This window comes from Rousettus aegyptiacus, unplaced genomic scaffold (assembly GCF_014176215.1).
Source record: "Rousettus aegyptiacus isolate mRouAeg1 unplaced genomic scaffold, mRouAeg1.p scaffold_m13_p_2, whole genome shotgun sequence".
NCBI lineage: Eukaryota > Metazoa > Chordata > Mammalia > Chiroptera > Pteropodidae > Rousettus > Rousettus aegyptiacus.
Genome location: NW_023416295.1, coordinates 55,014,586 through 55,040,252, shown reverse-complemented (window position 1 = coordinate 55,040,252; position 25,667 = coordinate 55,014,586). Strand labels below are relative to the sequence as shown.

Below are 25,667 nucleotides of genomic sequence, written 5' to 3'. Positions count from 1 at the left end.
ATACATTGATGCCTTGCAAAATAAAAGTGCATTTTAGAATTGCTAATGTTTTGTTTTTATCATTCTGTTCTTTGGCATCTGATTTACTTATCTAGTTTGTTTATGGCTTATGTTCTAAGTTTCCCTCCAAAATGTTTTCCTCTTCTTGAATTTCCTTGAAGATGTTTAGGATTTTTAGTTGGCCCCAGCTCTATTTTAAAATTCTGATTTAATAACATTTTTGTAATTTCTGTTGCCATCTCAGACCGCAAAGCTGAGTTCCCATTCAGCTGTGTGCTTCACAGAATGAAGTCAGGTTTACATAGAGCAAACTGCTATGTACGCGCTACATGACCTTCTGCAGATCTGTTTAATTCTTTATGCTTGATTTAACATCAGTTTAATAAAATTTGTTCCTAAATAATGAATCGGTTTCCTTTGCTCCCAAATTCAGGATGATGAACTAGACTTAATCCAAAAGAGACAGAGAAAAAAAGAGCCGTTCCATATTTTAATAAGATTATTTCCAGCTTCAGTAAATTTAACCAGTAAGGGAAAAATTCCCTATCTTTAGGGAATTTTCTTTAGGGCTGTTTCTTCCTTACGTTTACCTTTGTTTTTGTTTTTGTTACAATATTTTAGCTGAGAAAAAAAAAGAAAGGTTTAGGAGTAAGATCTTTATATAGATTTCTCTTTAATTGTATTTTACTGATCGTTTTATGCCTTCTAATTAAATGTCCTTACAAGAACCAAAATTTTAGTCTCTTATATTTCAAACAATCAGTCGATCAAAATGTTTTTAATGAAAATGCAAAATGTACCATTTGATCTCTGTTTTGCTTAGACTAGTACTAGTTGATTGGAAGTGTTTTAGATCCATGTTTTTTGAAGACACACTGTCTTTTCTGTGAGGGGAGTGTTTCTAATCCCCAGCCCAACTTGCCTTTGCTCCCTTCTCCCAGACTCCTCCTCCAGCCCTCCTTTCCTGGAGTTTGAATAGTGCAACCACCTCCTAGCTGAGCCCTGTCCCTCTGGCAGCTTCATCCTTCACTTTTTATCGGGTTATCCATCCAGTCCTGTGAGTGCCCTGACCCTAAAACCTGTGGAGCTCCCCACCGTTTACCAACTGAAATAGAACATCACATCACAGTGTTCAGTGCCTTCTGCACCAGGCAGTCCAGTTAGCTCTCAGAACTCTAAGTCCTTGCCTGTTAAGCCTGATACAAAGTTGTGTGTCGGGGGTGGAGGGCAGGACTGGCATTACCTAGCAACTTATTGCAAACTCAGAACCCTGGGCCCAGGTTTACCAGAATGTGTCTGTTAACAAGGACTTAAATGACTCGCATGCACATTCAGTTTGGATAGCACTGCTCTAAGCTGTTCTTCAGAAGGACCCTATACTTTCCAGTGCTTTCCCTGGCATTTAAAATTAAATGAGTTGAGTCCTTTCTATTACTATCTTATATCAAAAAAAAAAAAAAAATCTAAAATGAATCCTGATGGATTCTTCCCCCCTTAAAAGTTGTCAGTCTTTTATAGAAAAAAAAAAAAATAGCGAATAAAAATGAACAAATTACAAGATTTCCTACTCAAAGAAACTCATTGTTCTTGGTGGTCCCTGAATATAATCTATGATCAAGCTATCAGGACAGGGGCTAGGCTGACAATTGAGAAACAGGAGGTTAGGAAAAATTTGAGATTTCTCTCTTGAGACTGAAGTTTCATCATTTTATAGCTAACTCTCTTTCTCTTTTTTTTTTTTTTTTTTATCTCTTTTGGTTAAAGGTAAAATACATTAGGATATCAAGTTAAACACACAATGAAGACTTAATAGTAGAACAGCATTAGTATTGAGATGAAATTGAACTAGCAATTGTGCATTTTCTCTGAATACCTTTCCTCTTAATACAATGAATTTTATGTAGAATGGTACTGTATTTTAAGACAAAAAAATGTAAAACTAGTAGTTCTTGTGACAGAACATTTTATGGAAAAATAACCTTAAATTAGATTTATATACAATATAAAATGCATATTTTCAGATCAAGTTATCATATTTAGTTATATTTTTATTGGCGTTTCCATGAAAAGTTCTGTTCCAAGAGAAATTTAACTTACTTGTTTCATTCAAAATAATGAAGTCCAGTTTTTTTGAGGGCATCTGGACATCCTGCAGCATTTTGTCCAAAGCTGAATTGTCTTCCAGGACTCTCAGTTCTAAACAAATGTTCATGACAGCAATAATTCATTACAATGCGAAGAATCTGAATTGTGTAAAACAATAATGAACAAGTGGGCAATTCACTGATGGGGCTACAACATACTTCAGATTACAAGCTTCGTGTTCGATGTCATTGCTAAAGACACTCTAAAGCCAAAGACAATCTCACTACCTTAAATCCGTATCGGTCTTATTTACACACACTTTCCTAAAAAAGCAAATGAAGGGTGAAATATGAGAAAATACCTTTATCATTGCTGCTGCTATGCAGAGTATAGAGGGGCAGACCGGGGCCTGTTAACATATCAGAAAAAATACGTTTCAGAGGAGTATCTTTTTTTTTTTTTTTTTTTAAAGAAGACAGCATACTTTTCAAAAATAGCATCTATTACCATGTAACTTTGATGGAATAAATATCATAGAAGATAAAGTCTTAATAAATATTAGCTGTTTTCCCTTCCTTAATATAAGTGCAATTTATTACCGGGAAGGCACAGGGCTCTGGTTGCATTCATTTCCTGAAGCAGGAAGTGAACCGCTGGTCCTGCTGGAGCCTTGGGCACATTATCATTCCTATGCCCAGTTTCCTCTTGTGTGCACTAAGCCATCCGGACCCACCCGAGGAGAGCTGCTCTCCTTCCTTGCTTTAAATTCACAATCGGGCAATGACTTTAGCAGTTCTCAGGCCCCGTCCCCCTTAGGGCGGAGATCTAGATCCAGACTCACCTAGGAGGAAGGGCGGATTTCTTTCCAGCTGCCCCCACCTGCCAAATCCTGGAGCCTAAAGGCACATCTGCATCGTGCCTGGCTTGGATAAGCAATTCCTCTCTGGCATGCAAAAGTGTTCTTGTCAGCCACACAAATCTTAACTATTTATCCCAACTGTGGTAGTTGCAGAATGGAAGATAATATGTAGAAAAGCTATTTTGTGAGCTATTTAATTTTCATGCATTTGGACATTAATTTTTACACTTGGTCTGAACCACAGAAGTCATTCTTCTGACCTGGGTTTGAATCTGGTTTACCTGCTGAATGATTTAGGACACCATATCTATGCTTTAATATAAAATGAGGATAATATCTACATTATAGAGTTTTCTTAAGGATCGATCAAGCTCACGAATATAAAACTTAGCACAGTGCCTAGTATAAAACACATGCCCAAGAAGTGGTGAATGAAAACAGCCTTGGTAAAGAACGATAAAGAAAAATATAACAGTAAAGAAAATATGCTAGTAAAGAAAGATTCAGAAAGTTGGTTTGGAGACCTCTTTTTGGCTAGTTCTTTTTCAGAATATCCAGATTCTGTCATTCTGAGAAGGAATCTAGCACAGTGTTTAATGGAAGACTCGGGAGGCAGAGACCTGTGCTTGAATCCTGTTATACCTTTATTAGCTGTGTGACCTGTGGAAGTCACCTTGCCTCTCCTTGTCCAGGTTTTTTCATTTATAATAAAGAAAACAATAATAATGATAGCAATACAAAATAGAGCAGTAAGCCTATTGGGAGACCATCCACATACATTTTCTCGTTTAAAGGGACAAGTGCATAAAATAATAATTTAAAAAACCACAATATGTATGTATATAAGAATGAAGTTCCTCTATTATATATAAGCTCTGAGGTATGTTTTTGGTTAGAAGGGGAAGGAAAGGTGATTAACTCACCACTTACCCGTGAATGAAAAGAAGAGTACTTATATCATTTCAAGAACACCACAGACTCAAAGGTGGGAATTGAGCAGGGCACAAAAGAATGTTTGCTATACTGGACCAAGAAAGAGACTTCAGGGATGGAGACACTGAGTCAGGAGGATGGTAAGAAGGTTGTCGGGGAAAGAGAAGGGACCATCAGTTGGGGAGTGGAAGAGGAGGGAAAGCCAAGAGAGCTGGGGGTGGAGGGAGCTACTTCAGATCGACACTGAGTACTCACTGCTGCTGCTCTCCCTCCCTGTCATCAGCTCAAACTTACCTGAACATCTCAGCTGATAGTACTTTGCCTCTTTACTAAATGATGTAGAATAATATTGACACCTTTCTTGATGCAAGTTACAACTAATACACGTCACTTCTGTGTAGTTGTTAAGTCGGATTCTGTAAAAGCAATGGTGGAAATTAAGTGTTTGACTAAAGGATAAATGAAAGGAAGGAATTGAATAATGCCATACTGTAGTTTCAAAGATATCAGAATGCCAAAGCAATCCTCAAACACTTTTTAAATTAGATGAATACATAAAGTAACTCATAATAACCTCAAACCTTCCATTGTTTAGAAATATCACAAAATATCTAATAAAGTCATTGTCTTTTGTTGGTATGTGGATCAATTTATAATGGAATAAAAGTGTTTGAGAACAATTTCAGTTTAATATATTAGTTAGGACAAAGCAAAAAAAAAAAAAAAAAAAAAAAAGGCCAAAAGTTATTCATCAGCTAAAAAGACTCAAGTCAACAACTTGACAGAGCGCTTACTTATAAAGGTTTCTTCCTCCTGGCATTCCTTTATACTCATTACTAATGTAGTATCTGAGAAAAAAGCAAATGAAATATAGATTAATTATGTTTTTAGGAAAAGTCAAGTGTACTCCATTAACTCAACACCAAGCATCAGCGCTCATAGGAGCACCTGTGCATTAGTGCTTGCCCTTCTTTTATCATTCTTCCCTGTCCCCTCCCCTCCAAGCCACCCCCCCTTTCATCTCTAAAGAGGAGATTCTTTTTATTTAACAGGCTGAAATATCTGCATGCAGAAATCATTTCCTTAATTAAAGTGACGAGTAAAAACTCAAAAGAAGTCTTCTGTAAGAAAAATATGACTGGACAATTGGCCTGAAGTTGAGACCCCATTTATTTTTACTGTTTTTTCATATTTTCTGATTTATAACACAAACTACTAGATGGCAGCAGCCCCATGCTCTTGAGAGCGGCAGAGCCACTTCTAAAGAGAACCTTCGAAAACGGCCCAGCAGTGGCAGAATTCTTCCATGGTAAGACCGATAAAGAATTATAAACCTGCCTAAGATTCTAATGAAAATGAACATTTCATTTCCCATCAACTCGTGCGTGGTAATTGACAGTCTCAGCAAAGCTTTCCATTTTCTAAAGAGTAGGGCAGAGACATGGACAGATAAAGTAGCCTTTTTGGGCCTTCCAAAATTTACTGCCAGTTGAAATTTAACAAAATGCCCCTGAGTGCTAGTTCAGTATTCCAATACAGTTAAGAAAAAGAGGCTATAGCTCTTCTAAAGTAAAGCAGGTAAGAGCAAGAGGTAGAGCTGCTTGGTGGCAGGGTATCAAATCTGCTAAGCATATGTGAAAATCATTAAGGCTTCCGTATGTTACAAAGAAAAAAAGTACTGAACACATTCCAAACAGACTACTCTTTATTTGTAGGAGATTTTTCCCTATTTCTGGGCAAAGAGGGTGTGATTATAACGAGTATGTGCACATCCTATCGATTATTAGAATACTCACAGGTAATCGCTGGTAAGAGCTTGTATGCTGATGACTTCCCATGCTCCTTTTGTAACAGGTGTGCAATCCTGATGCGATTTTTAAAATAAGAGGTTGATTAGATTCTTCCTCTAATCAAGGGTAATGGAGGATTAAATCATTTATATCAGGAATTCAGATAATCTCACGTCTTTTTCTTGGGTCTTCCCGCCCTATCCACTTACTCCAGATACGTCTGAGGAATTTGAATTAGTCTAATTATTTGGACACTTAACCAATTTTACCAAACAACTTTCACTGCCAGTTATTTTATAAAAAAGATCAACCTGAAATAAATTACATAAGGATACTTACTTCCTTATCTATTTGGAAAAGACAAATGTGTTTGTAGCCCTCTTTATTGCTGATGATCTTATAGAAGCTATTCCCATCAGAGGTAAAATGAGGTTCTGAAGGCTTAAACTAGAAAATAACAGAAAAGAAAAAACATAAGTTTTATCTCAGGACCAACTTTAGTTTTAGAAAGTCCTCCCAACACCTGTGCTCGAAACCATGCTTCATTTATCATTTACTTGCCAAATGAAGAGTGTCTCAAAAGAAAATTCTCCTTCTAGAAAAAACAGACAAAAAGATCTAACTCCTAAGGAATTTTTCGTGAGAAGTAAATGAGGGAATGACCATCAAGAGGCTTATGTGGGATACTAACACAAAGCAGTGGTTACTGTTATTGGACATCTTCTCTCTTTGGAGGCTAACTCTATGACTTCTGGCTATAAGTGTGCAAAAATTAGCATTAGCCTTTCCATTTCAAGAAGTAAATTTCCTCAGTGTCACGAATGTGCTTTCTTGAAACAGACTAATATTATGTTTGACTGTTTCAGGTTGGAAGCAGTTTGTAACTTGAGGGACATTTTCCCATGTCTTTTAGACATATTACTTTTTGAAAGTCTGACTTAGAAAGTCTTTAACCATTTCTAGACTAGATACCATAAGGAATGTATCATACATTTCAGCACAGAAACATACATAGAGTTATCATTTTATTATAGGCTTTCTCATTTTGCTAAATAGGATCAACAGTTTACAAAAAAAATAGTTGTATGGAAATATAGAACAAAATTTCCATTTTTTACAGTTTGATAAAAGATAGTTCTCAGAACATAATGTAATTTAAGCAGAAGAGTATCTACCCCAGCCTGAAAGGAATATGTCGCTTTACAACTTTGATTTCCTTACTGCATTTGAGAGCAGGTAGGAGATGGTCTTTTAAAATTGTTGGTTCATTTCACCCTCGATGTTTCCTCTCTCATCAGCTTCCATTTTGGGAACGAAGAAAAATGCTTCCTTGTTCTATTTAGTGATTCAAAGCGAATTCATTTATGGAGCAAGCTGAAGCGTGCAGTACACTTGGTGTTCTCATTACAGAGCTCTGAAACACATTCCCCTCTCTAGACCTGTGTTCACAGCCTTATCTTTTTAATACATTTCCCTGTTTCCCCTGGATGGAGTTGTGCCTAGTAGAAATGTGTGAAAAGTGGCATCTGTCTGGTTAAATACAGAGAGGAAAAAACATATTTTTTTCAAAGAGTCGTGAGGAAGTGTAGCATGTCTCTTGCCATGGAGGAAACCACTTTTCATGTTGGCAAACCTCTCCCCTCTGCCCAATCAATGCCTGAAGAAAAGGGACGTGTGAATGCTATCAGAGCTCCCAGCCCAGCTGAAAGGGGCCGTATTCCTAGACTAGGGGGCCTCGCATTAGTACCCCAGGAGATGCAAAATCCTGACATGTGCTGTGTCACTTTGTTTCTCTATTAAAAGGGGCTTAATAGAAGAAGTGGACGTAAAAATTAGGTGTAATTCAGCCTTTATCTGTTACACGAGGCACTGGAGTTCCCTCATCGACTTGCTTCATTCCATGGTCTTGTAGCAATGTGGTTTGTGATTCTGCCCAGGGTGGAGCTTGGTGGGAGTGAGAAGCATGAAAGTCTCTGGATAGTCAATGATAGTCTCTGGAAAGTTCCTGGATAAAGCTCTGTGTCTGGGGCCTAGCCAAGTGCAAACCCGCATAAGTATGATTTCCTCCAAAGAGAAATGCGTAATGGGTGTGGTGTACATGCCGCTGAATTTCTGCTGGGTGTACAGTAGCCACATCTCCTCACTCATTTGCTCAGGCTGTGGATGGAAATCGTGTTTTCTGCTTCTAAGCACATAAGTTCAAATATGAGGTCAACAAGCACATTTAGCACCTTGACCGCCTTTCAGCAACGGCTGCTTTTAACTTATCGGGAGCTACTGTTTGTTTAGACTATGTCTTTATATTGTCTGCTCTTCAGTGACTTTCCCCCTGTCTCCTTATTTTTTCCAACTGAGTGTGTTATATATTTTCTGTAAAAATATATCTCTACAGGGAGCATTTAAGTATTTTGAGAAACAGGTCAACTAATATCTATTATCAACAAACAACCTAGGGCTCTTGTTTGGTATACCTACATATTAAATAGCTCTGAGCATCTGATTCATACTACAGAAAAATCCATAATTCTTAAATACTTACTCTTCCAACCCAGCCAGTAGTACTAATTTCCATGTGTTGCCGTGCCTAAGGAGGGGAAAAGACAGTGTTTCAAAGAGAAGCGAGATATGAATTGGATTCCTAGGCTCAATTTGTGGTAACATAAGAAAAATTGTACTTATAATAAAATAATTGAAAACTTCCTTCATTCATGTACTTTTATCTATGTAAGTATTTTTTACATTATTACATTATATCATTTACCTCTCTTTCCTAGAGCTCTGTTCTGGGTCCATACCCACATCTTGCCCTAGAAACTTTATAGGCATTTCGATTTAACATGCACAGAGCTGAAGATAATGTTGTTATCTGTTTTCCATCCCCACTAGCTTGTTCTTACTCTTTCATTTTTCTCCTGGTTTGTGGTACCAATTCGCCCAGGTAAAAGACCTGGGAATCAATCTAGACTCCTACTCTTCTCTGCCAAGCCCCTCAGACCCTGTGATCTAGTCTGTGACCTATTTTGTCTTTCTCTACTGCTATTGCCTTAGTTCATGTCCTCTCATGCTTCCCTTGGTCCATTGTCCTCAACTCCCGGTTAGAGACCCTGCCGCTCTTCTCTCCTTCTAGTCAGCTCTTTATCCTGCTCAAACCTCAGCCTACCTCACTTGGCAAAAGACAGCTCTAGCTCATTATGATCCTCTCTTATTTAAAATCATGAAATAGCTGCCCGTGTCTTACAGGGTAAGACCAAACTCTTCAGAATAGCACGTGAGACTTAGTCTATGTCCCTGCCTCAGTTCTCACCATTGTCCCTCTCCCCTAGCCTCCAGTCCCATGCACCCCAAGACCCTGCATGCTCCAAGGTATTCACACTGGATGCCTTTGCACAGCCTCTGCTTATAAGGCCCTTAGACCCTTATCTTCCCAGCGTATGGCAACGTATTCCAGATGGCTCCAGGTCTCTCCCACATTTTTTCCCATCCTACTGAGCCTGTTCTCAGTCAAGTTGATAATTTTCCTTTGCTTTACATTTCCTGTACCCTTGACCTTGGAATGGTTTCATTGGCAGGAATCAAAGAGCTTGGGGTCTGTAGTTTGCTTTCTGGCTGTCCTGTAAGCTGAGTAAACGCCCTAACCTTACTGAGTCTCAGTTTTCAAGGTATGTGGCTACTGTGACTGTCAAGTATTATTATTGTGTCAACTATTATTATTTATTTTCATAGTGGTATATCTTACTGGAACATGAAAATTATTCAATGTTTTTTGCATAAAGAAATGAATGAGTGAATCAAGATACGAGTTGCCAAACTTTCTGAAGTGAGAAATCTGCCCTGCGCCAAATCAGAATGGGAACAGCAAAGGGAGGTATGCAAAGTCCATCACTAGAGAAGCAGTCTACTGAAGTGTCCCTTATATATGCCAGCACATCTCCACCAGGCTCTCCCCTTCCTGAAGAGACTGGCTCCCAAAGGAGCTTTAACTCTGATCTATCAGCTTGGCTGGACTTGAGGTCTCTCAACTGGAAACACCCCCAACACTTCCGGGTTGAATTAACACTCTCATGTGCTTCAGTATTGCCATCCTCTCAGACTGGTAGTTATCATTTCAAATTCTAAAGCTATTTACTGCTTTCAGATAGCTGCAGTATGGTAATAGATTTGTGGCCTCTTGATATTTGTTTCATTTCACATGTACTTATCCAGTTGTTCCTAATTTCCTGTATTTTCTCTATTGAAACACACATTATCCACCTTGAAGCTCCTGGCCCTCATGGACTTTTGAATTTCGAAATCAGATTCTATCTTCTGGATTTTCAATCACCACCCTTCCCAAGTGATAGTATCCATAGCTATAACAGTATGAGTAGGGAGTGTAAGTGAAATAGATATCACCACCAGAGCTCAGATTATATAAACATTAGTCAAGACTTAGCCACTGCCTCAGAGTCTGATAAAGACTCAGAAAGAATAGAAACTTAAACTTCATTTCTTGATTCCTAACCATTTCTTCTCTCCCTGTTTTCATACATCCCTTCAATGATGACAGGCAGCTTTAGAAGCAGAACATCCCGTTCAACCTTACCACTAAGCAAGTCCAACTTCCATCAGACTCATCATAGTCACAAATATCCATGACTGAATAGTTCTGAATCCTCCGGAGCCACTGTAAAGAAATCCTTTCTTTGGTTACCCATGTCACGTCACACAAGTAGTGATCCCTGGAAGGAAGGAAGGAAGGAAGGAAGGAAGGAAGGAAGGAAGGAAGGAAGGAAGGAAGGAAGGAAGAAACAAGAGAGTAATTACTTCCGGATCTTGGTACAAATAGACATTTTACTCAATGAACTGAATCCTAATGGGAATACAATTTTAAATGATAGCCGAAAGTGTCTAATACCATCGTGGCTGCTAAAGGGGGTTCTATGGAAAGTAACCTCACAAGGTGATCTGATTGTAATTCCTAACTGGGCAGGTCATGCTAGGTGGTCACACCCCAGATATATAATTTCTTTATAGAAGGTTTATCTTTGCCTTAAGCAAGCCCTGTCCATTATTTTTATGCATCTAGGTTTACACACCCTTGTGATGCTGCTTTTCAGACCCTTCAGAAGAAAAACCACCCTCAAGAGAGCACATAGTTTTGTTAACCATCCTGTAATCCAAAGGGACCCTGCTTTCTCTCCACCTTCATGTAATCTTCCATACATTCCCTTTTTAATCCAAAATGCATAAAAGAAGCTGCAAACTGCTGTTGTCCAAAGCATTTTTTTTTTCTCATTCTGTTGAGCTCTTGCTTCCAGGTGTGTCCTCTGTTTGGCTGAAATAAATTTTTTAAAAAATTCCCTACAGGTTTGGATGTCCTTTCATCGACACCGTAATATTTTACCTTTTCTTAAAGCTTAAAGTGTAATTTAATTTTAAATGGAAATTGAGATAAATCTGACGGGGAAAAAGCAGCTAACATTATACAGTGGTTTAGCATACGTGATTGACACCATGGCTCAATGTTTGTCAAGTCCACAACTTGGCTTTTGGTGGTGGCACCAAGGAATCAAAGGTGACATTTTCCCATCTCTTTTCTGCTGTCTTCTGGGAACGTTACCATAAAGCCTGAGACACTGGCTGAGATTAGAGTATTTTCTGGTAATTTGACGTGCTACTCTAGAAAATTCTTCTTTAGGGTGAAACTATAGCTGATCCTTTTCTTAACTTCATTTTCAAAGGGGAAAAAATTGATTCGCATCTCTACAAACTCTGAAAATTAAGTAATTATATTCTAAAACTCTTGAGTCAAAACATGAAGCATGTGAAGAAATTAAGAAACTCTTTGGTATTTTAACATAAATGTATACAAATGGAGATATCTCTAGCAATGCTCTCTCCTCCCACACATACCTTTAAAAATGTTTGGAAGTACATTTTGATTTGTATGGAATTTTGAAATGGATGGAATTCATAATTTACTTTTCTGCTAGCTCCCCTAACACTATTTGCTCTGGATATTTTATTTTATTTGCTCCCCCCATTTCTCAGTGTGACTATTCTTAAATCACTCCTTTCCACTGTCTGATCAAAGCCTTGCTTCCTTCTGTCAGAAGGATCTGAAAGGAATCTTTTCTTCCCCCATCTTGCAGTCTGGCCCTATGGCTGCATTCCCTGTCCCACAGATGCTCTAAACTCTCCCTTGCTCTTTTTCCTTCACAGGCCGTGTCCATCTCTCTTCTTGTCATTTTGCTCTCCTTGCTTGACTGCAAGCTCTCTGAGGCAGGGTCACAGCTGTCTTGTTCACAGGATATCCCCAAGGCCTAGCGGAATACCCGGCACTAAACAGGCAATCACTAAAATTCTGTGGAATGTAGCATTGAAGAAAGGAAAAACATCCTATCCTGTCCTTTGTGGCCTAAATAGCTCTTTTCTTCCTCAGAATTCAACAGATCACTTCCTGTCTCCACCCCCTTCACAGATACTAACTCAAATAGCAAATATTAACGGAGCACTTAGGGTGTATCAGGTTCTGGATAAAGCACGTTAAACCCCTCACCACTTCTCTATCCTCCTCTTATAGCTGGGGACACTTAACATGTTCATGTACCCAAGTGTACCTGGGCTTCCAGGCTGTTTCCACTGCAGATGGCAGATATTGAAAGAAGACTAAATCCCTTCACTTAGTAGCAAAGCACCACATTCTCACAAGTAGGGACTCCTCTCTATTTCAGTCTTTTTTCTCGCTTATTGAAATCCTATATTCATAATCTAGTCTGCACGGCTGTTACTCCATGAACACCTTCTGAGGGTTCCAAGTTGCCCTGCTTTGTTCTGTCTGTCCTTCTGTCTGAAAGGACTGCCATACTCCTTTAGGTCTTACTCAAATAACCCCTGCCCGTGATGCTTTCTTGGAAACCCCCTCCTTCTATGCTGCTCTTACCAGTCTCATGGTGCTTATCTGAGGTGCCAGGCCTCAGGGTCTGAGTGGGAATGCTTCTTTGCATGCCCAGCAGCAAGGATACCCCATCTAGCCTAACTCCTCTGCATTGTGGCCAATACAAATGAATTAAATAAATTAAATGAATTAAATGAATTAAATGAAATAAAATGGAAAGGCAAATAGTTCTGACCGGGAATACATACTTGGAAAAGAAATGCAAAACAGAAAATAAAACTTTTTGAAATTAATTTTCTAGTCCAGGGGTCAGAGAAATTTTTTGGTAAAGGACCAGATAATAAATATTTTAAGTTTTGTGGGCCACATGCTCTCTGTTGCAACTACTCAACTCTACCTTTGCAACCAGAGACAATAAGTAAATGAATGAGTATGGCTGGGTTCCAATGAAGTTCGTACAATTTTCACAAGGCATGAACTATGATTCCCCTTTAGGTTTATCTTCCCGAACATTCAAAAATGTAAAAAATCATTTGTACTCTCAGATTGTACAAGATGGTCTAGGAATAAGGGTCAGGATGTGCCCAGTGGGTCCTGATCTGCTAGCCCCTGCTCTATACCAGTACTTCTTACCATTTTAGGTCAAAAATGCTTTGTAAATCTTATGAAAATTATGTACAATCTCCAAGGATTCCATAGTTATCCCTTAGGAACCTGAGCTCCAGAAAGAGCCTTCCCCTTTTCCGAGGTGGCTTGGTTGGGCCAGGTGGTGGGGACTGCAGTAAGGAAAGGACAGACTGCGGGGGTGGGGGGAGGGAAGAAAACTTTTACACATTAGTGTGCCACCTGGTACTGAGTGCTTTATACACTAACAGCAATAAATTACGCTTCCAGGTTCAGAAATCAACCATAGAAAAATAACTATTTCCCATTTGAAAACATTGAGTAATGGAATTTGGGAAGTCAGCCAGGAAACTCATGCAGGTAAATTTCATCTGGCATCGTCTTTTCCTCTTTCTAGATCGAAGGTTCATGAACCTGTATCCTCCACTACCTTTGTCACTCTCCATAGCCCAAAGTGTGCTCTGCACGCTGTGGGCTCCCTATAAGATGATTCACCAGCAGAGAGGACAGTAAATTTGGAATGCTCACATATACATGCTTGTCTTCAATTACAGTTTCTCTTTAGGATTCTTTAGAATGAGGGCACACCTCCCAGCCCTGAGCAGAGATCACGCCAGGACCAGATGTAAGTGAGTCATGAAAAAGTTATAAGGAAACCAATGGCTTAGCTGTATTTTAAATCTCCATTTAAAGCCAGGAAAACCCAATAAGCAGGATTATCAAGTACATGTTGCACTACATACTGATTTCATTCTACGAAAACAGAGAGACAACTATGGAGTAGACTTTGATTGTGTAATTGTTGGGGGAGGGGTAGAAGAGTGAGTGTACAGACAGCCTGAACTCCCCTTGAGGCAGTGACTGCTCAGCCCAGGTTAGACATAGTAATTCAACAGCCCTTATAACTTCTGGAAGGGGTTTGTCCAAGGGGAATATGGTTGATTTTAATACTAAAGCAATGGAGTAATTTCTGGACATAATACTAGGTCACGCATCTGTGGAATCTACTATGTGCCAGGAACTGTTCTAAATGTTTGATGTAAAAGCTCGTGACCCCCATATGTAGTAGGAACATTAGAGTTCATGTTTTGCAAACGAAAATACAGCAGTGCAGAGAGGTAAAGTAACTTGCCCAAGTCGCACATTAGAAAGTGCTGGAGCCAGGATTCAAACTGAGAAGTTGGCTTTGGAGGTTCTGCTCCCTCTGTGGAACCTCTACCCATCCCTAGCTTCACCCTATTGCTTCTTTTCAAAATAAAATTCCTCTCTCTGTGAAATCTATTTATTCCTAGAGAGTATGTGTAAACTGAATAACTGAATTTTATAAAGAGAATTTTATATATCTAAATGCACTGAGAGAGACTTGCTTTTGAAAGTCATGCTACAGGAAATCCCTTTGTAAAGTGGCTGTTGCCTTGCAAACAGTAGGCATTTAATAAATGTCTGTTGAGTGACATTAATTCCCCTAATTTGTATAAATGTTTCTTTTGGTATATTAAGGATACTAAAAATGAGGTACACATTACTAACTGGAAAGAATATTGGAGAGAAAACTGCTACTAAGAGCAAGTGCAGACGGCGGAGTGATTAATTCAGTGAATCACCCAAGGAAGCAGGCGTTCTGCCAGTGCTGGCCTTGGGCTCCATGCCACCCTCTGCTCTGATAGGGATGCCAGCCCTCCTGGGGCCGCTGACAGATCGCTGAAGCGAGGAATGGATGGGGTGAGGTGGAGCAGATCTGAGGGCTCAGTACCAGGGCATGCGAGCTCCTCATCTACTTTCTTTCTTGCAGGTGTCACTAGCTTCCGGGGTACTTCGGTTTATCTCCCATGTGAAAATCCCAGACCCTGATGCTCCTATTTCACGGACCAAGGGTCATCAGCTGTTCAGAGGAGATAAAACAGAAATGAGGGTGGAGCAGATCATGAGAATGCGCCCTGGGTGTGATGGGCCCCAGAAGCCATCCAGCAGATGTTGGGTGGAGTCACCTCAGTGGAACTCACCCTCCCCAGTCCTCCAGCTTTAGGACACAGAATTTGCAAATGGCCGGGAGGAGAGAGAGAAACAGCAATTGCCATGCAAGGTCATTTTGAAGGCCACCTTTGGTGCTGGCTATATAAACTCCTATTTCACACATATGAAGTCACATATTTACATACCTCATCTATCTGTCCACCCTTCCATGCATCGGTTTTATCCATTTATTCTATAAATAATGACTGGGCACTTGCTGTGTTCCAGGAACCTGCTAGGCTCTGGCAATATTATTGAAAGATTGGCCCCTACCTGTAGAACTTGTCTTGCTTCAATTAGGAGATTTATGATTTTATACTATATGTTGTTTTCTCCCAATGTTTTGAACTCTCAAATTCCTAGTGTGAGTAGTTAATACAGATGAACAGTTTAACAAATCTAGTCATCGTGAGCTCTAAACCAGTCAGAACAGCAGGGATGCTCACCCTGATTCAGGTCCGGGCTCAAGTCGCTGGCAGAGTGACCTGGATACCCTTTTTGCTTGTTATCAGAGGAGCCCTTTCCTAACAAACTGCAAATCAGCCTTATCCTCATGTAGGATTTCACCTGCTAGAAGGTTTATGGTGAAAGCTCATGGCCTAACAGGAGAATTAGCAGAGGCTGCTGGGCAGTGACTAAGAGGCTGATTTTGCCCATGTTGGATCTTTGCACGAGGCCAGAAAACAGAGCATCACCATGTATTAGAATGTTTTCCCCAGAAAGGATCTCGAGCCTGGTTTTAGAAAAGTTGTGTCCTTACTGCTGGTAACAGAGACCAGAGGTGACATTGCAGTTTCCTATATGACATATTACTGGAGCATTTCCCAAAACAATTCTTTGGTAAAATACATTCCACACAAAATATTCCTAGTGAGTGAGGGAGTCCTTGCCATGAGTGTGGTATAAAGGCGGCGTAAAGAACTGCAAAGAGCAAAGACTTGATGACTCATTCATACAGGGCAAAGAATAAGTCCTTAGACCTGTTTCAGTTTCCTCAGCTCAACGATGCACAACTGCACCTTGAAAGTGATTCCTAAGTGGGGCAAACTCCAACTCTTTATCTGTGAAATAGATGTGAAAATGACACCGTAGGGAATGTCTGGGGAATAAATGAGACCTGAGCAGACATCAGTTCCGCCCATAGGAAGCACTCAATACATTTTAACTCCATTCAAGTATTCTGGCCTGGCAGGTGCTGGCCTCGGTCCTATTACCAGCTCCCATGCTAACTTGCTATGTGACCTTAAGCAAATGAGTTTACCTCTGTGAACCTCAGTTCTCTCATCTGTGTCTCTCAGTTGTGTCCTAAGTGTGTCTTGGAGCCCCTACAGGTTCTGTCTAATCTCCTGAGACTCCTGGAGAAAGGCAGGGGAACAAGGATTGGGCCTGCAACCTGAACAGCAATCTCCCATGTGTTTTCTGGCTCTGCACCTCTGTGTGATGCCTCACTTGAGTAAAATTTTCTGGGTCTTTAAAAAAGTTTCTAAACCACTGGTGAGGTCAAAAGCCCTTTCAAGAGCTAATATTTTTAAGAGCCTCATGGATCACCTTCCTGCAGACAGACATAGATTATAGACCAAGAGGTCACACCAGGCCCCGCTGCTTTTTCAAGACAGCTCTGTGCCTTTCCATGCTTGGCGTTTCTTCCACTTCCGTGCTCTTCCTTCCCACTGTGCTCTGCTATGATCCCACCTGTTCAATCCGCACAGTCTCCTGGATGTTTTCTTTGATCCCCAAGGTCATGAAAAACCCATTCCTCCCTCCTCAGAATGCTTCCGGACTTTTGTTATACCTCTGTCACATTTACTTTTGGAGTCATTTATCAGAATGTTTTATATACTCTACCCGATCATAAGTCCTAGAAGGGCAGAAGCTCACTCTGAGGATGTTTGCGTATGTAAATAGTGGGTGCTTACAACGTTCACTGAAGAGATGGCTGGATGGAACCCTCAGCAGATTTTAGAACCTCTGGGTAACTTTGTATACCCTCAGACAAACTCAGGAAAAAAATATTTTTAAACTTACTGATAATTGATCGCCCCTTAGAATGAATAGGTTAATGTAAATATTTCTAAACAAATAAATGAGTTTGTTCTGCCGTTACAGAGCAAAACCTAATGCAGTAAATGCAACCCTGAGAAAGCGGACGCTTCCATATTGCTCTGATGACAACTTTGGGAATCTGAGGGCACCAGCTGAATTCACACAGCGAGAGGCACCTAAAGTGATTTGATTACAAACTCTTTTTTTTTCAAGTTAGAGAGACAGGTTTGAATACAGACTCCTACTTGATTGTTTCCTTAACCTCTAGGCCTCATTATTTTATCTAATATAATAATAGTCATTAGAATGACTATTACTTTAAAGATTAATAAAATAAAGCATGTGATAATGCCCTGTGTCTGGCACACAGTGCATGCTCAATATATGCTAGTTGCTATTTAAAAACAAAATAGTTAAACCAATATAAATTTTAAAAAATGGATAGGGAACAACTTGATAGCCCTAAATTGCATGCAACGTGGTGGTTATCTTTAGAATAAAATATCACGGGACCGAAGGTGCTCAGTGGCAGAATTTCAAACCACCAAGGGTTATTTAAGTGACTCACATTCTCAGGCATGTCAGCATTATGAGGATCGCTAAATTTAATCCACAGATATCCTGAATTTTTCTAGTTCTTACTTGCAAAGTCCCCTGCGATCTGCCCTTACTCTTATCCCTTTCCTTGTCCCACAGATGGCTCCGGTTGCCCTGTCCTCACAGCTCCTCTAATGTTACCAACCATGTTCCCTCTGCAAGGATACGTGCTCCCAGCTATCTATGTGGCTAGATCCCTGCCTTTCTTCGCATCACTGCTCACAGTTCATCTCATCAAAGAGGCCTTCCCTGACCTCCACTGACCGTCGCCATCACCATCGCCATCACCATCTCCATCATCTTTGCCTTTCTCTGGTTATCTTCACAACACCTGTCGCCACCTGACATTTTATCTCTTTATTTGTTTCCCTGGTTGTTGTCTTTCTCCCCTACCTCGACTATAGGTTCCATGACACTAGGGACTCTGGCTGCTCTATTCATTGTGCAGCTCCATCACTGAACCATGCCTACCACGGAGACATGAAGTGTGCTCAACAGAGAGTGTTTAAGTAAAAGAATGAACGACTGCTAGCCTGAGTGGCACCATGGGAGGCTACCATTGCTCTGCTATTCAGTTTTAAAAAGTTCCCCCTGGGAGCTATGGAACTATCCATGCGTCTGGGCCAAGAGTCTTACCCGATTAACACAGAAGCAGGAGCAACGATTTGTTTGGAAACTACATTAGTCAGATTGTTGGTATTTACAACGAAAAACTTTACAATTGGATTCTCAGCTCCTGCCTAAGAAAAAACAATCACAGCATTAGTATTGATAAGAAATATCATTCCACTGTATAAAAATGTCTGCAGTATGGCCATAAAATTGTAACAATCAGACATGTTCAAACAATTTAATACTGATAAAATGAACTTAGGAGAAAGTCACAGAATGCAACCTTTTCATGTTCAGGCAGAAATATATATATATGACTTAAAGGCCCCAAATACTCCTGTTTACATAATAAGTATTCATCATTTAGGTATACTTCGTGCAAACAAGAATAAATTTCTTAAAATAATTTGTTATTTTGCAAATATACCCCAGCTCCAGAAGACAAAAAGTCTGCTGGCTGACCAGTAGGAAGAATTCCAGAGGTTCAGCCAAAGACACAGTCTACCAGGAAAATTAGTTTCCTTGAACCAAGAGCTAATAACATTAATTATGAAGCCATCATTTTCACCCCAAATTCAGGTTCAGCATGTTGGAGCTTTACAATAAATAGTATGAAAGAAATTCATAAAACCTTTTTATATATACACGTAGATCATTGACAAATTAGTTAAAAATAATATCTTTTTAGTAAGAACATTTTATGGTTTGTTTTTTGCCAGTTTCAGTCATCAAAAAATAACATTTCGCTGATAATATATCTATCTCCATATTTAGTCTCTGATCTTTTTTGTTTCTTTTAACTTCCTCTGTCTTCCTAAAATGACAGCTCTACAAACAAATTGAGTCGGTAAAAAAATATTTTTTTTTCCAATTGAGTATAGCCAAAAAATACTTTACTATTAGATTTTCCTGTGGACAATACTGTGGCCATTTTTATTAGTATACCAGTGAAGACCTGTGGTTCCCTTCTAAATCCCTCTCTTCCTCAGCTTACACTGCTTAAGAAAGCTTTTCAATTTTTCATAAACATGCATCCCGAAGGGGGAGAACAGCCTCGAAAACCAAGACATGACACTATTATTCCAAATGTAGGATGTGTGAAATTTACATTAGTGCCAAATCTATAATAGAATCACTAAAACTAGTCATGTATCTGTTAATTAGTAATACAACCTGATATACAACCAAGCTTTTCAACTTCATCTAGGGCACATTCCAACTTCTACAAATGAGATGAGCTTGTGATTCAATTATAGCCTCTCTTTCCCTCCATTCAAACATTTTCAGTGCCCCTACCTCTTTCAAAAGCATTTTCCCCATCTTTTTTGGCTTGTCATTCCTCAAAGTTTTTGGAGAAATTACAAAACCTTAAATCACACTCTTTCCTGGGATAATAAAAATACTTTAAAATTGCCAGATGCTGTTGACTTCAGCAAGAGTAATCACAGCAAGCTGTTGAAGAGAGACTGACAATATTTTCATTAGCAGGAAAGGATTAAATGAAACCATTCTCTTCCCATCAAATCACAGAACCACTATATGAATAGGAGCACAGACCTTTGGATATGGAACACGCACAGTCTTTGGGTACTGGCGTGACTCATCAAAGTAGACGGAGAACTCGATAGGCGGGACTTCGGTGTCATTAAATTGGGCATATGCTAAAAAAGTGCCATTCGGAGACCACCACAGAGCAGAGTAGGCACTGAAGACTTCCTCTGAAAAAGGACATAAATTGTTCTGTTACAAGAAGGAGCTGATAAATTGGCTTTGGCATTCAAAATATTGTTCTCATTAGCTTTAGTAATTACAGAAGAGTTCAACTAATGAACCACTTTGCATTTGCTGGGCTTCCAAAATCAGAGTAATATAAATGAATAAAAATAAAATCTTCAAGGATAGATCTGGATTATAAAAATAAATAACCCGTTGGACTGTTTTAGAATATTTTAGCACACAATATTTAATATAAGTGCTACATGTTTTTCTTTATCTTATAATCCTCTAAATTTATGCCATAAAACATACTAAAAGTAAATTTCACACAAGGGCTGATTCTCCTTTCTAATTTTCAAACAGTCGACATGCCAGCATTCTCTCCCCAACTGGGTGGGTGGTATGTGGCTCCATGTTATTAAACCAATATGGTGCCCAGAGTTTACTACTCTTGGCACAAACAAGGTATGTGTGGGAAGGGTAGATTTAGAATGGCAAGGAGCTCCATGAAACCCCTACTGAGAAATATCTCCTTTGGTTAGCCTAGAAACTGAAGACTCCCATGCATTAACACCTTCCTCTAGTGTTTAAACTGATGGGTGAGGAAAGAGAGTCAAAGAGAGATGAAAAGGAAAGGAAAGGTCTTGCTTTATAGAACATTGTCGGACCTGTTCTCAATCTCTTGCAAAGGTACCTCCTTCCTACATATATTATGAAGGCTATTAGTGGGACTTCCAACCTATGGTTCTTAAAATGCCAGAACCTCTTTTACCAAATGGGAATGGAAGATTCAAGTAGATTAGGTAGAGATTGTTAGTCCTTTAGGCAGGTTTTATCCACAAATCTCACGTTCAGCGTGAGTGTAAAGGTAAAAACAAGAGCACAGAAACTCGAATCTTACAATCAGAAAACCGTCTATCCCAACCACTTTTCTGATTCTTGAGGTTTCCTATCAAGTTTCTTCCAAATGCTTGTTTTCAATAATCGTGGGAGTAGCATTTATACTACTACTACTAATAACAACAATAATACAATGTACTAATAATTATCATGATGAGCATCTGTCATTTAATGAGCGCTAACCATGCACCAGACATTGATAAGCAACTGACATCTGTTACCTTGGTTAGTCCTCATAGTAACTCATTGTGCAGACAAGCAAAGGGAGGCAGGAGGGCTTAAAGAGAATAAATAATTTACCCAGGGTCATGCAGACAATAATTAAAGGAATCCAGACTGTTTGGTGTGAGTCTATGCTTTTCCATCTCCGTGTTCTACAGTCCCTTCTTGCCTACGTTAGCATTTCTAGTAACAGAAAACCTTCTACTTGATAAGGCGGCTTGTTCCCCCTATATCATTTAGGTAGCAATTCAGAATTTACAAAACACTTATCTAATTTAGTCTTCACAAAGATCTCCATGTGAGCCTATTCATAGCCCATTTTACAGAGAAAGCAACTGAAACCAAGAGAGATTGAGTGAACAGGGATAAGAACTAGGATGCAGGCCGTGTGATTTTAAGTCAAGGGGGTTGCCCACTAAGAACTCCTTCATATATTGAGTTGATGTCTAACTCCTGTGGCTTCTACCCATTGGTTCTAGTCTAAGATCAAGATGCAGTTCCATCAAATGAATACAATGACAGCAGGGTTATAGTTTTTAAAATTTCTTATAGGTACAGGTAGCAGGTAGCGTTCTATGTTTTGAATTAGTGGTTATTTGGAATATAAAACACATTTTTCCATATCGATGATGTATTAAAACTATTCTTATAAAAATACTTCTGGTTAAACTGAAAGTTCTGAGAATGAAGGCACCATGTGTAGGGAGAATGACAGAGGAAAGATTTCCAGCTCTTCATGATACAAAGCTGTCCCCCCACACTCTGAACCTCCTTCTCCATCCTGTGATACCTTCCATCCCACCACTCTGACCTTACGTAACCCCTGCCCTTAGTGTTCTCCCCCCGAATAGGGCATTTAACTCATTCCTTGACAATTATTTGTTGGCATCTTTGTCTCCCTCTCTGTTCTGAATTCCCTGAGAGCAGCAGTTGCGTGGTATTTGCCACTGTGTCTCTAGTACCCAAAACAGCACCTTTTAGATAGTTGGTACTCAGTGTAAATTGCACTGAATTACCCACACCTCCAATGTCAACACTGCAGCTTCGAGGGGGTAAAGAATGCTTCATCTTCCAAAATTATTTCTTTCTCTATCCCTTCTCATACTTTCTCTCGCCAAAAGTCTCATTTTTAGCTCTGAGTTAGGTAAAATATGTTCATACTCAAGAGTCAGAGTCATATAATTAACTCATGCTAGGAGATAAAGTATTCTCGAAAATAAAAGAGGAGTATACTTAAGATAAAATATTCTTTAAAAAAGAAGATATATTGACTGAAGGAAAATAATAATCAATTTAAAAAATCATGAAATAAGACAAAGTAAAAACAGATATTGAGAGCTAAAGCTATTTGGGGACATGGGATGGGGTAGAAGGCACAAGTTGCAGAATGGAGGCTTCTCTGTGAGTGTTCCTCTACAGTGTGGCACATGGACCTGTTCGGACATTGCAGCTTTGTCTGTTCTTTTAGTTGTGAACCAATAGGTTCTCAAAATGTACTCCCTTTTGATCCCAGAAACAATTCACGGCTACAGTGGAGAAGGTGGATATGATCTATTGAGGTTAGGTTTCCTCTTTCCTAAGTAGAAATCATTTGTTAATATACAAAACCAATTGTAAGTCCCATTTTAAGAAACATGTCCACCATGTTGGAACTGTGACGCCATTCTTCTTCTTTGAATGGCTTAGTCATAAAGAGGCAAAGTGAGATCTCTCTAGCTATTATTTACTTTAGAAAGGACTTTAGTATTAGGGGTGTCCTTATCTTATAGATGCCCATCTGTTCGAGGATTGGTTGGGTCACAACGTTGGAAAGAGGCTTTACCTTGTTCATTTTGGGAATTTGGAGGTAGCACTGTGCTGTCCATCAAGTGTTGAAGATGTTTTTCAATCACTAAGTGACCAGTGCTAGTAAATTTTATTACATGTTTTAATCAAACACTTATTTCTGGGCCATGGGAATCTCTTTCTTTTAAAGTGATTTTTTTTTTTTTTTTGGTAAATACTGTTGTTTGTTTAATTAAACTTGACTTGAACTGGGTAACAACCAAAATTAAGTAATAAATTTTTTTTTTAAATAACCATTTAGAAGAAATAATAGAATGAAATAAAGAAGAGTCTTTAAGTATGAGGCAACTTTGTAAATAGTTAGAATAGTCTCAGAACGCCTTCTACCTTGGCAACCATAGACATGAAAAATGTTTTTCTAATATTTTCTAAGTTTCTGAAATGTTTTTCTAATATTTTAAAAAACTCTTTATACTATAAGAGAAAATAATCTCTTTCTTCATTTTTACTTCTGTTGTTTGACCCATTTTTTCTTAAAGTCTTTTACATTACTTTTTTCTTTAAAATCAGAAAATTATGATTTGTCTAAGTTCAAATGAACACAAATCTTCTACTAAAGAGGCATTTTCTTCTCCTGTACTCCTCCATCTCCAAACAGTATTTTGTCATCTTTTGTAATGTTGTGGGAGTATTTAGCTTTCCTTAGTAACTTCTGGGTTAGGTAGGTCTCTTAGAGAAACAGCCGATGTTAATCTGAAGGCTTTTATTCCTCACTAAGGCAGAAAAGCTACCCATACAGAAGGCCCATTGTAACAGTAGACTGAAGACAATGGAGCATTGAGAAACAATGAGGACATAAGCAGCACTAGCTACTGCTAAGAAAATTCTTGTCCTGTGAGATACCTGGTGTCATGAGTGCTAAAAGAGATTTGATGAGATTTTTAAAAATGCAACTTTAAAAAATGCCATTGAATTTCTCCCTCTTTAAAGAAATGCTTAGCTACTTTTAAAAACTTACATATTTTCTCATTTGAAAAGGCTTTAAAGTTTCTACCTTCATAAACCCAGTCGGTCATTCCATTACTTATTACGTTTTCTTTCCCAGTCCACGTGATCCTCTTACTTGGTGAATTTGGCTCATTTTTAACATAAATATCATTGTTCCAAACATATGCCTAGAAAGATTGAAAATAATATTGATAAGTAATAACATGTTATATTTTATCTAAAGTTTAAGAAAACATTTATTAATTATTTTATCCTAAAATAATATTGGTATGGAAGTGTAACGATTACCTTGGGTTAACTAATTTGAGCAAAATGAAGCCATTTTTGCCCTCCCCCTTGTATTCTTAAATTATTAGTATGCAAGCTATAACCTAAAATAATTCTAAAAATACTCAATATTTAAAAAGAAGAAACTCACAGCTATTTGGATGCTAAAGTATATGAGAAGATCTAGAAGACCAATGACTTCTATAGAATGATGTGTGCTTTGCGTTTCTTCCTGGTAGAGGTGACTAAGGAGTACAGTTGCATGCTGGGAGGGAGAAGCTTAACTACAGATAAATATCCTGTCTTCCTGTTTAGATTTTTTTTGGACTTCCAACATTCTCTTAGCACTACAGAACAAGATGATGTATCTATAGTGACATAGAGAAGGTCACAGAAAGCACACATACCTCAAAATAAATAAATAAGTAAGTAAGTAAATAAATAAATAAATAACCACAAACAACAAGAGCAAAAATTCCCCCAAATCCCTAATCACAACAGAAATTAGAATTTAAGAGCTTAATGTGCATTTTCTAAGTAAATAAACAATTCCCTAATAGTACTTCAGAAACTTTCAGGAATTGTATTTACTTTGTTAGACTAGTAAAGGATTTTAGGCAATAACACTATATTTGATAGTAAAGTTTTGGCTTTTTAAGAATTTGCTCTGTATCAGGGTTTGTGGCTTCTGCATGTGAGAGACTTTATTATTCTATATATGAGCCATTATTTTTCCGACGATAGGAGAGACTCACTAACCAATTTATGACCCTCTGGTGACCATGTGATCAACTGTGTGTTGTTTGGAATTCTCTCTTCTGTAATCAACTGCCTGGAAAAAAGATAAAGGAATATTATCAAATGAATAAATCACAGTGGGGTTTCTTTTTTGAAGAAACTATTATTACACTAGAAAAGTAAAAAATATTTTATGAGGAAGTCACTGACCTTTTACTTAAGTCATAAATGTCATATGAAGCTGTGTAGGAATACCTCCATTTCTATAAAAGAAAACAGACATTTTAGGCTTCTGTGATTGCCACTTGTTATCAGAGCTCAAGATAAGAGACAAAGTAATGTAACATTGTACAATTCTCAAATTTTATCTTTTCTTTTAATTCCATTTCTAGATTCTTAGATTTTTGGAATTAGAAAATATCTTGGAGACCACCTAGTACAAGGTCCTCTGGACTTTGTCTATAATCTAGTTTTGGCATCCATCACCTCTGCCAAGAAGCCTTCCCAAGACTACTGTGAGCTGACAACCACTTCCTGTGCAAACATTATTCCTAGCACTTATCACAGTATTTTAAGCTCACCTGTTTAAGAAGAACGC

General features: G+C 38.7%; 1 protein-coding gene across 2 annotated transcripts in view; it reads right to left on the bottom strand.

Annotated features, from left to right (window-relative positions):
* DPP4 (dipeptidyl peptidase 4) overlaps positions 1–25,667 on the bottom strand; it is a 73,759-nt gene that overhangs the window by 22,082 nt on the left and 26,010 nt on the right. For both annotated transcript variants that reach the window (XM_016146440.2, XM_016146439.2), the window contains exons 6-18: positions 25,280–25,332; positions 25,091–25,163; positions 24,111–24,231; positions 19,991–20,151; positions 18,458–18,561; positions 10,250–10,385; positions 8,207–8,251; positions 6,007–6,114; positions 5,674–5,741; positions 4,672–4,725; positions 4,172–4,293; positions 2,447–2,494; positions 2,098–2,196 (exon numbers count right to left, since the gene is read on the bottom strand). In XM_016146440.2, the coding sequence (XP_016001926.2) occupies positions 2,098–2,196; positions 2,447–2,494; positions 4,172–4,293; positions 4,672–4,725; positions 5,674–5,741; positions 6,007–6,114; positions 8,207–8,251; positions 10,250–10,385; positions 18,458–18,561; positions 19,991–20,151; positions 24,111–24,231; positions 25,091–25,163; positions 25,280–25,332 (1,192 nt within the window). The remainder of the gene's footprint in view (positions 1–2,097; positions 2,197–2,446; positions 2,495–4,171; positions 4,294–4,671; positions 4,726–5,673; positions 5,742–6,006; positions 6,115–8,206; positions 8,252–10,249; positions 10,386–18,457; positions 18,562–19,990; positions 20,152–24,110; positions 24,232–25,090; positions 25,164–25,279; positions 25,333–25,667) is intronic.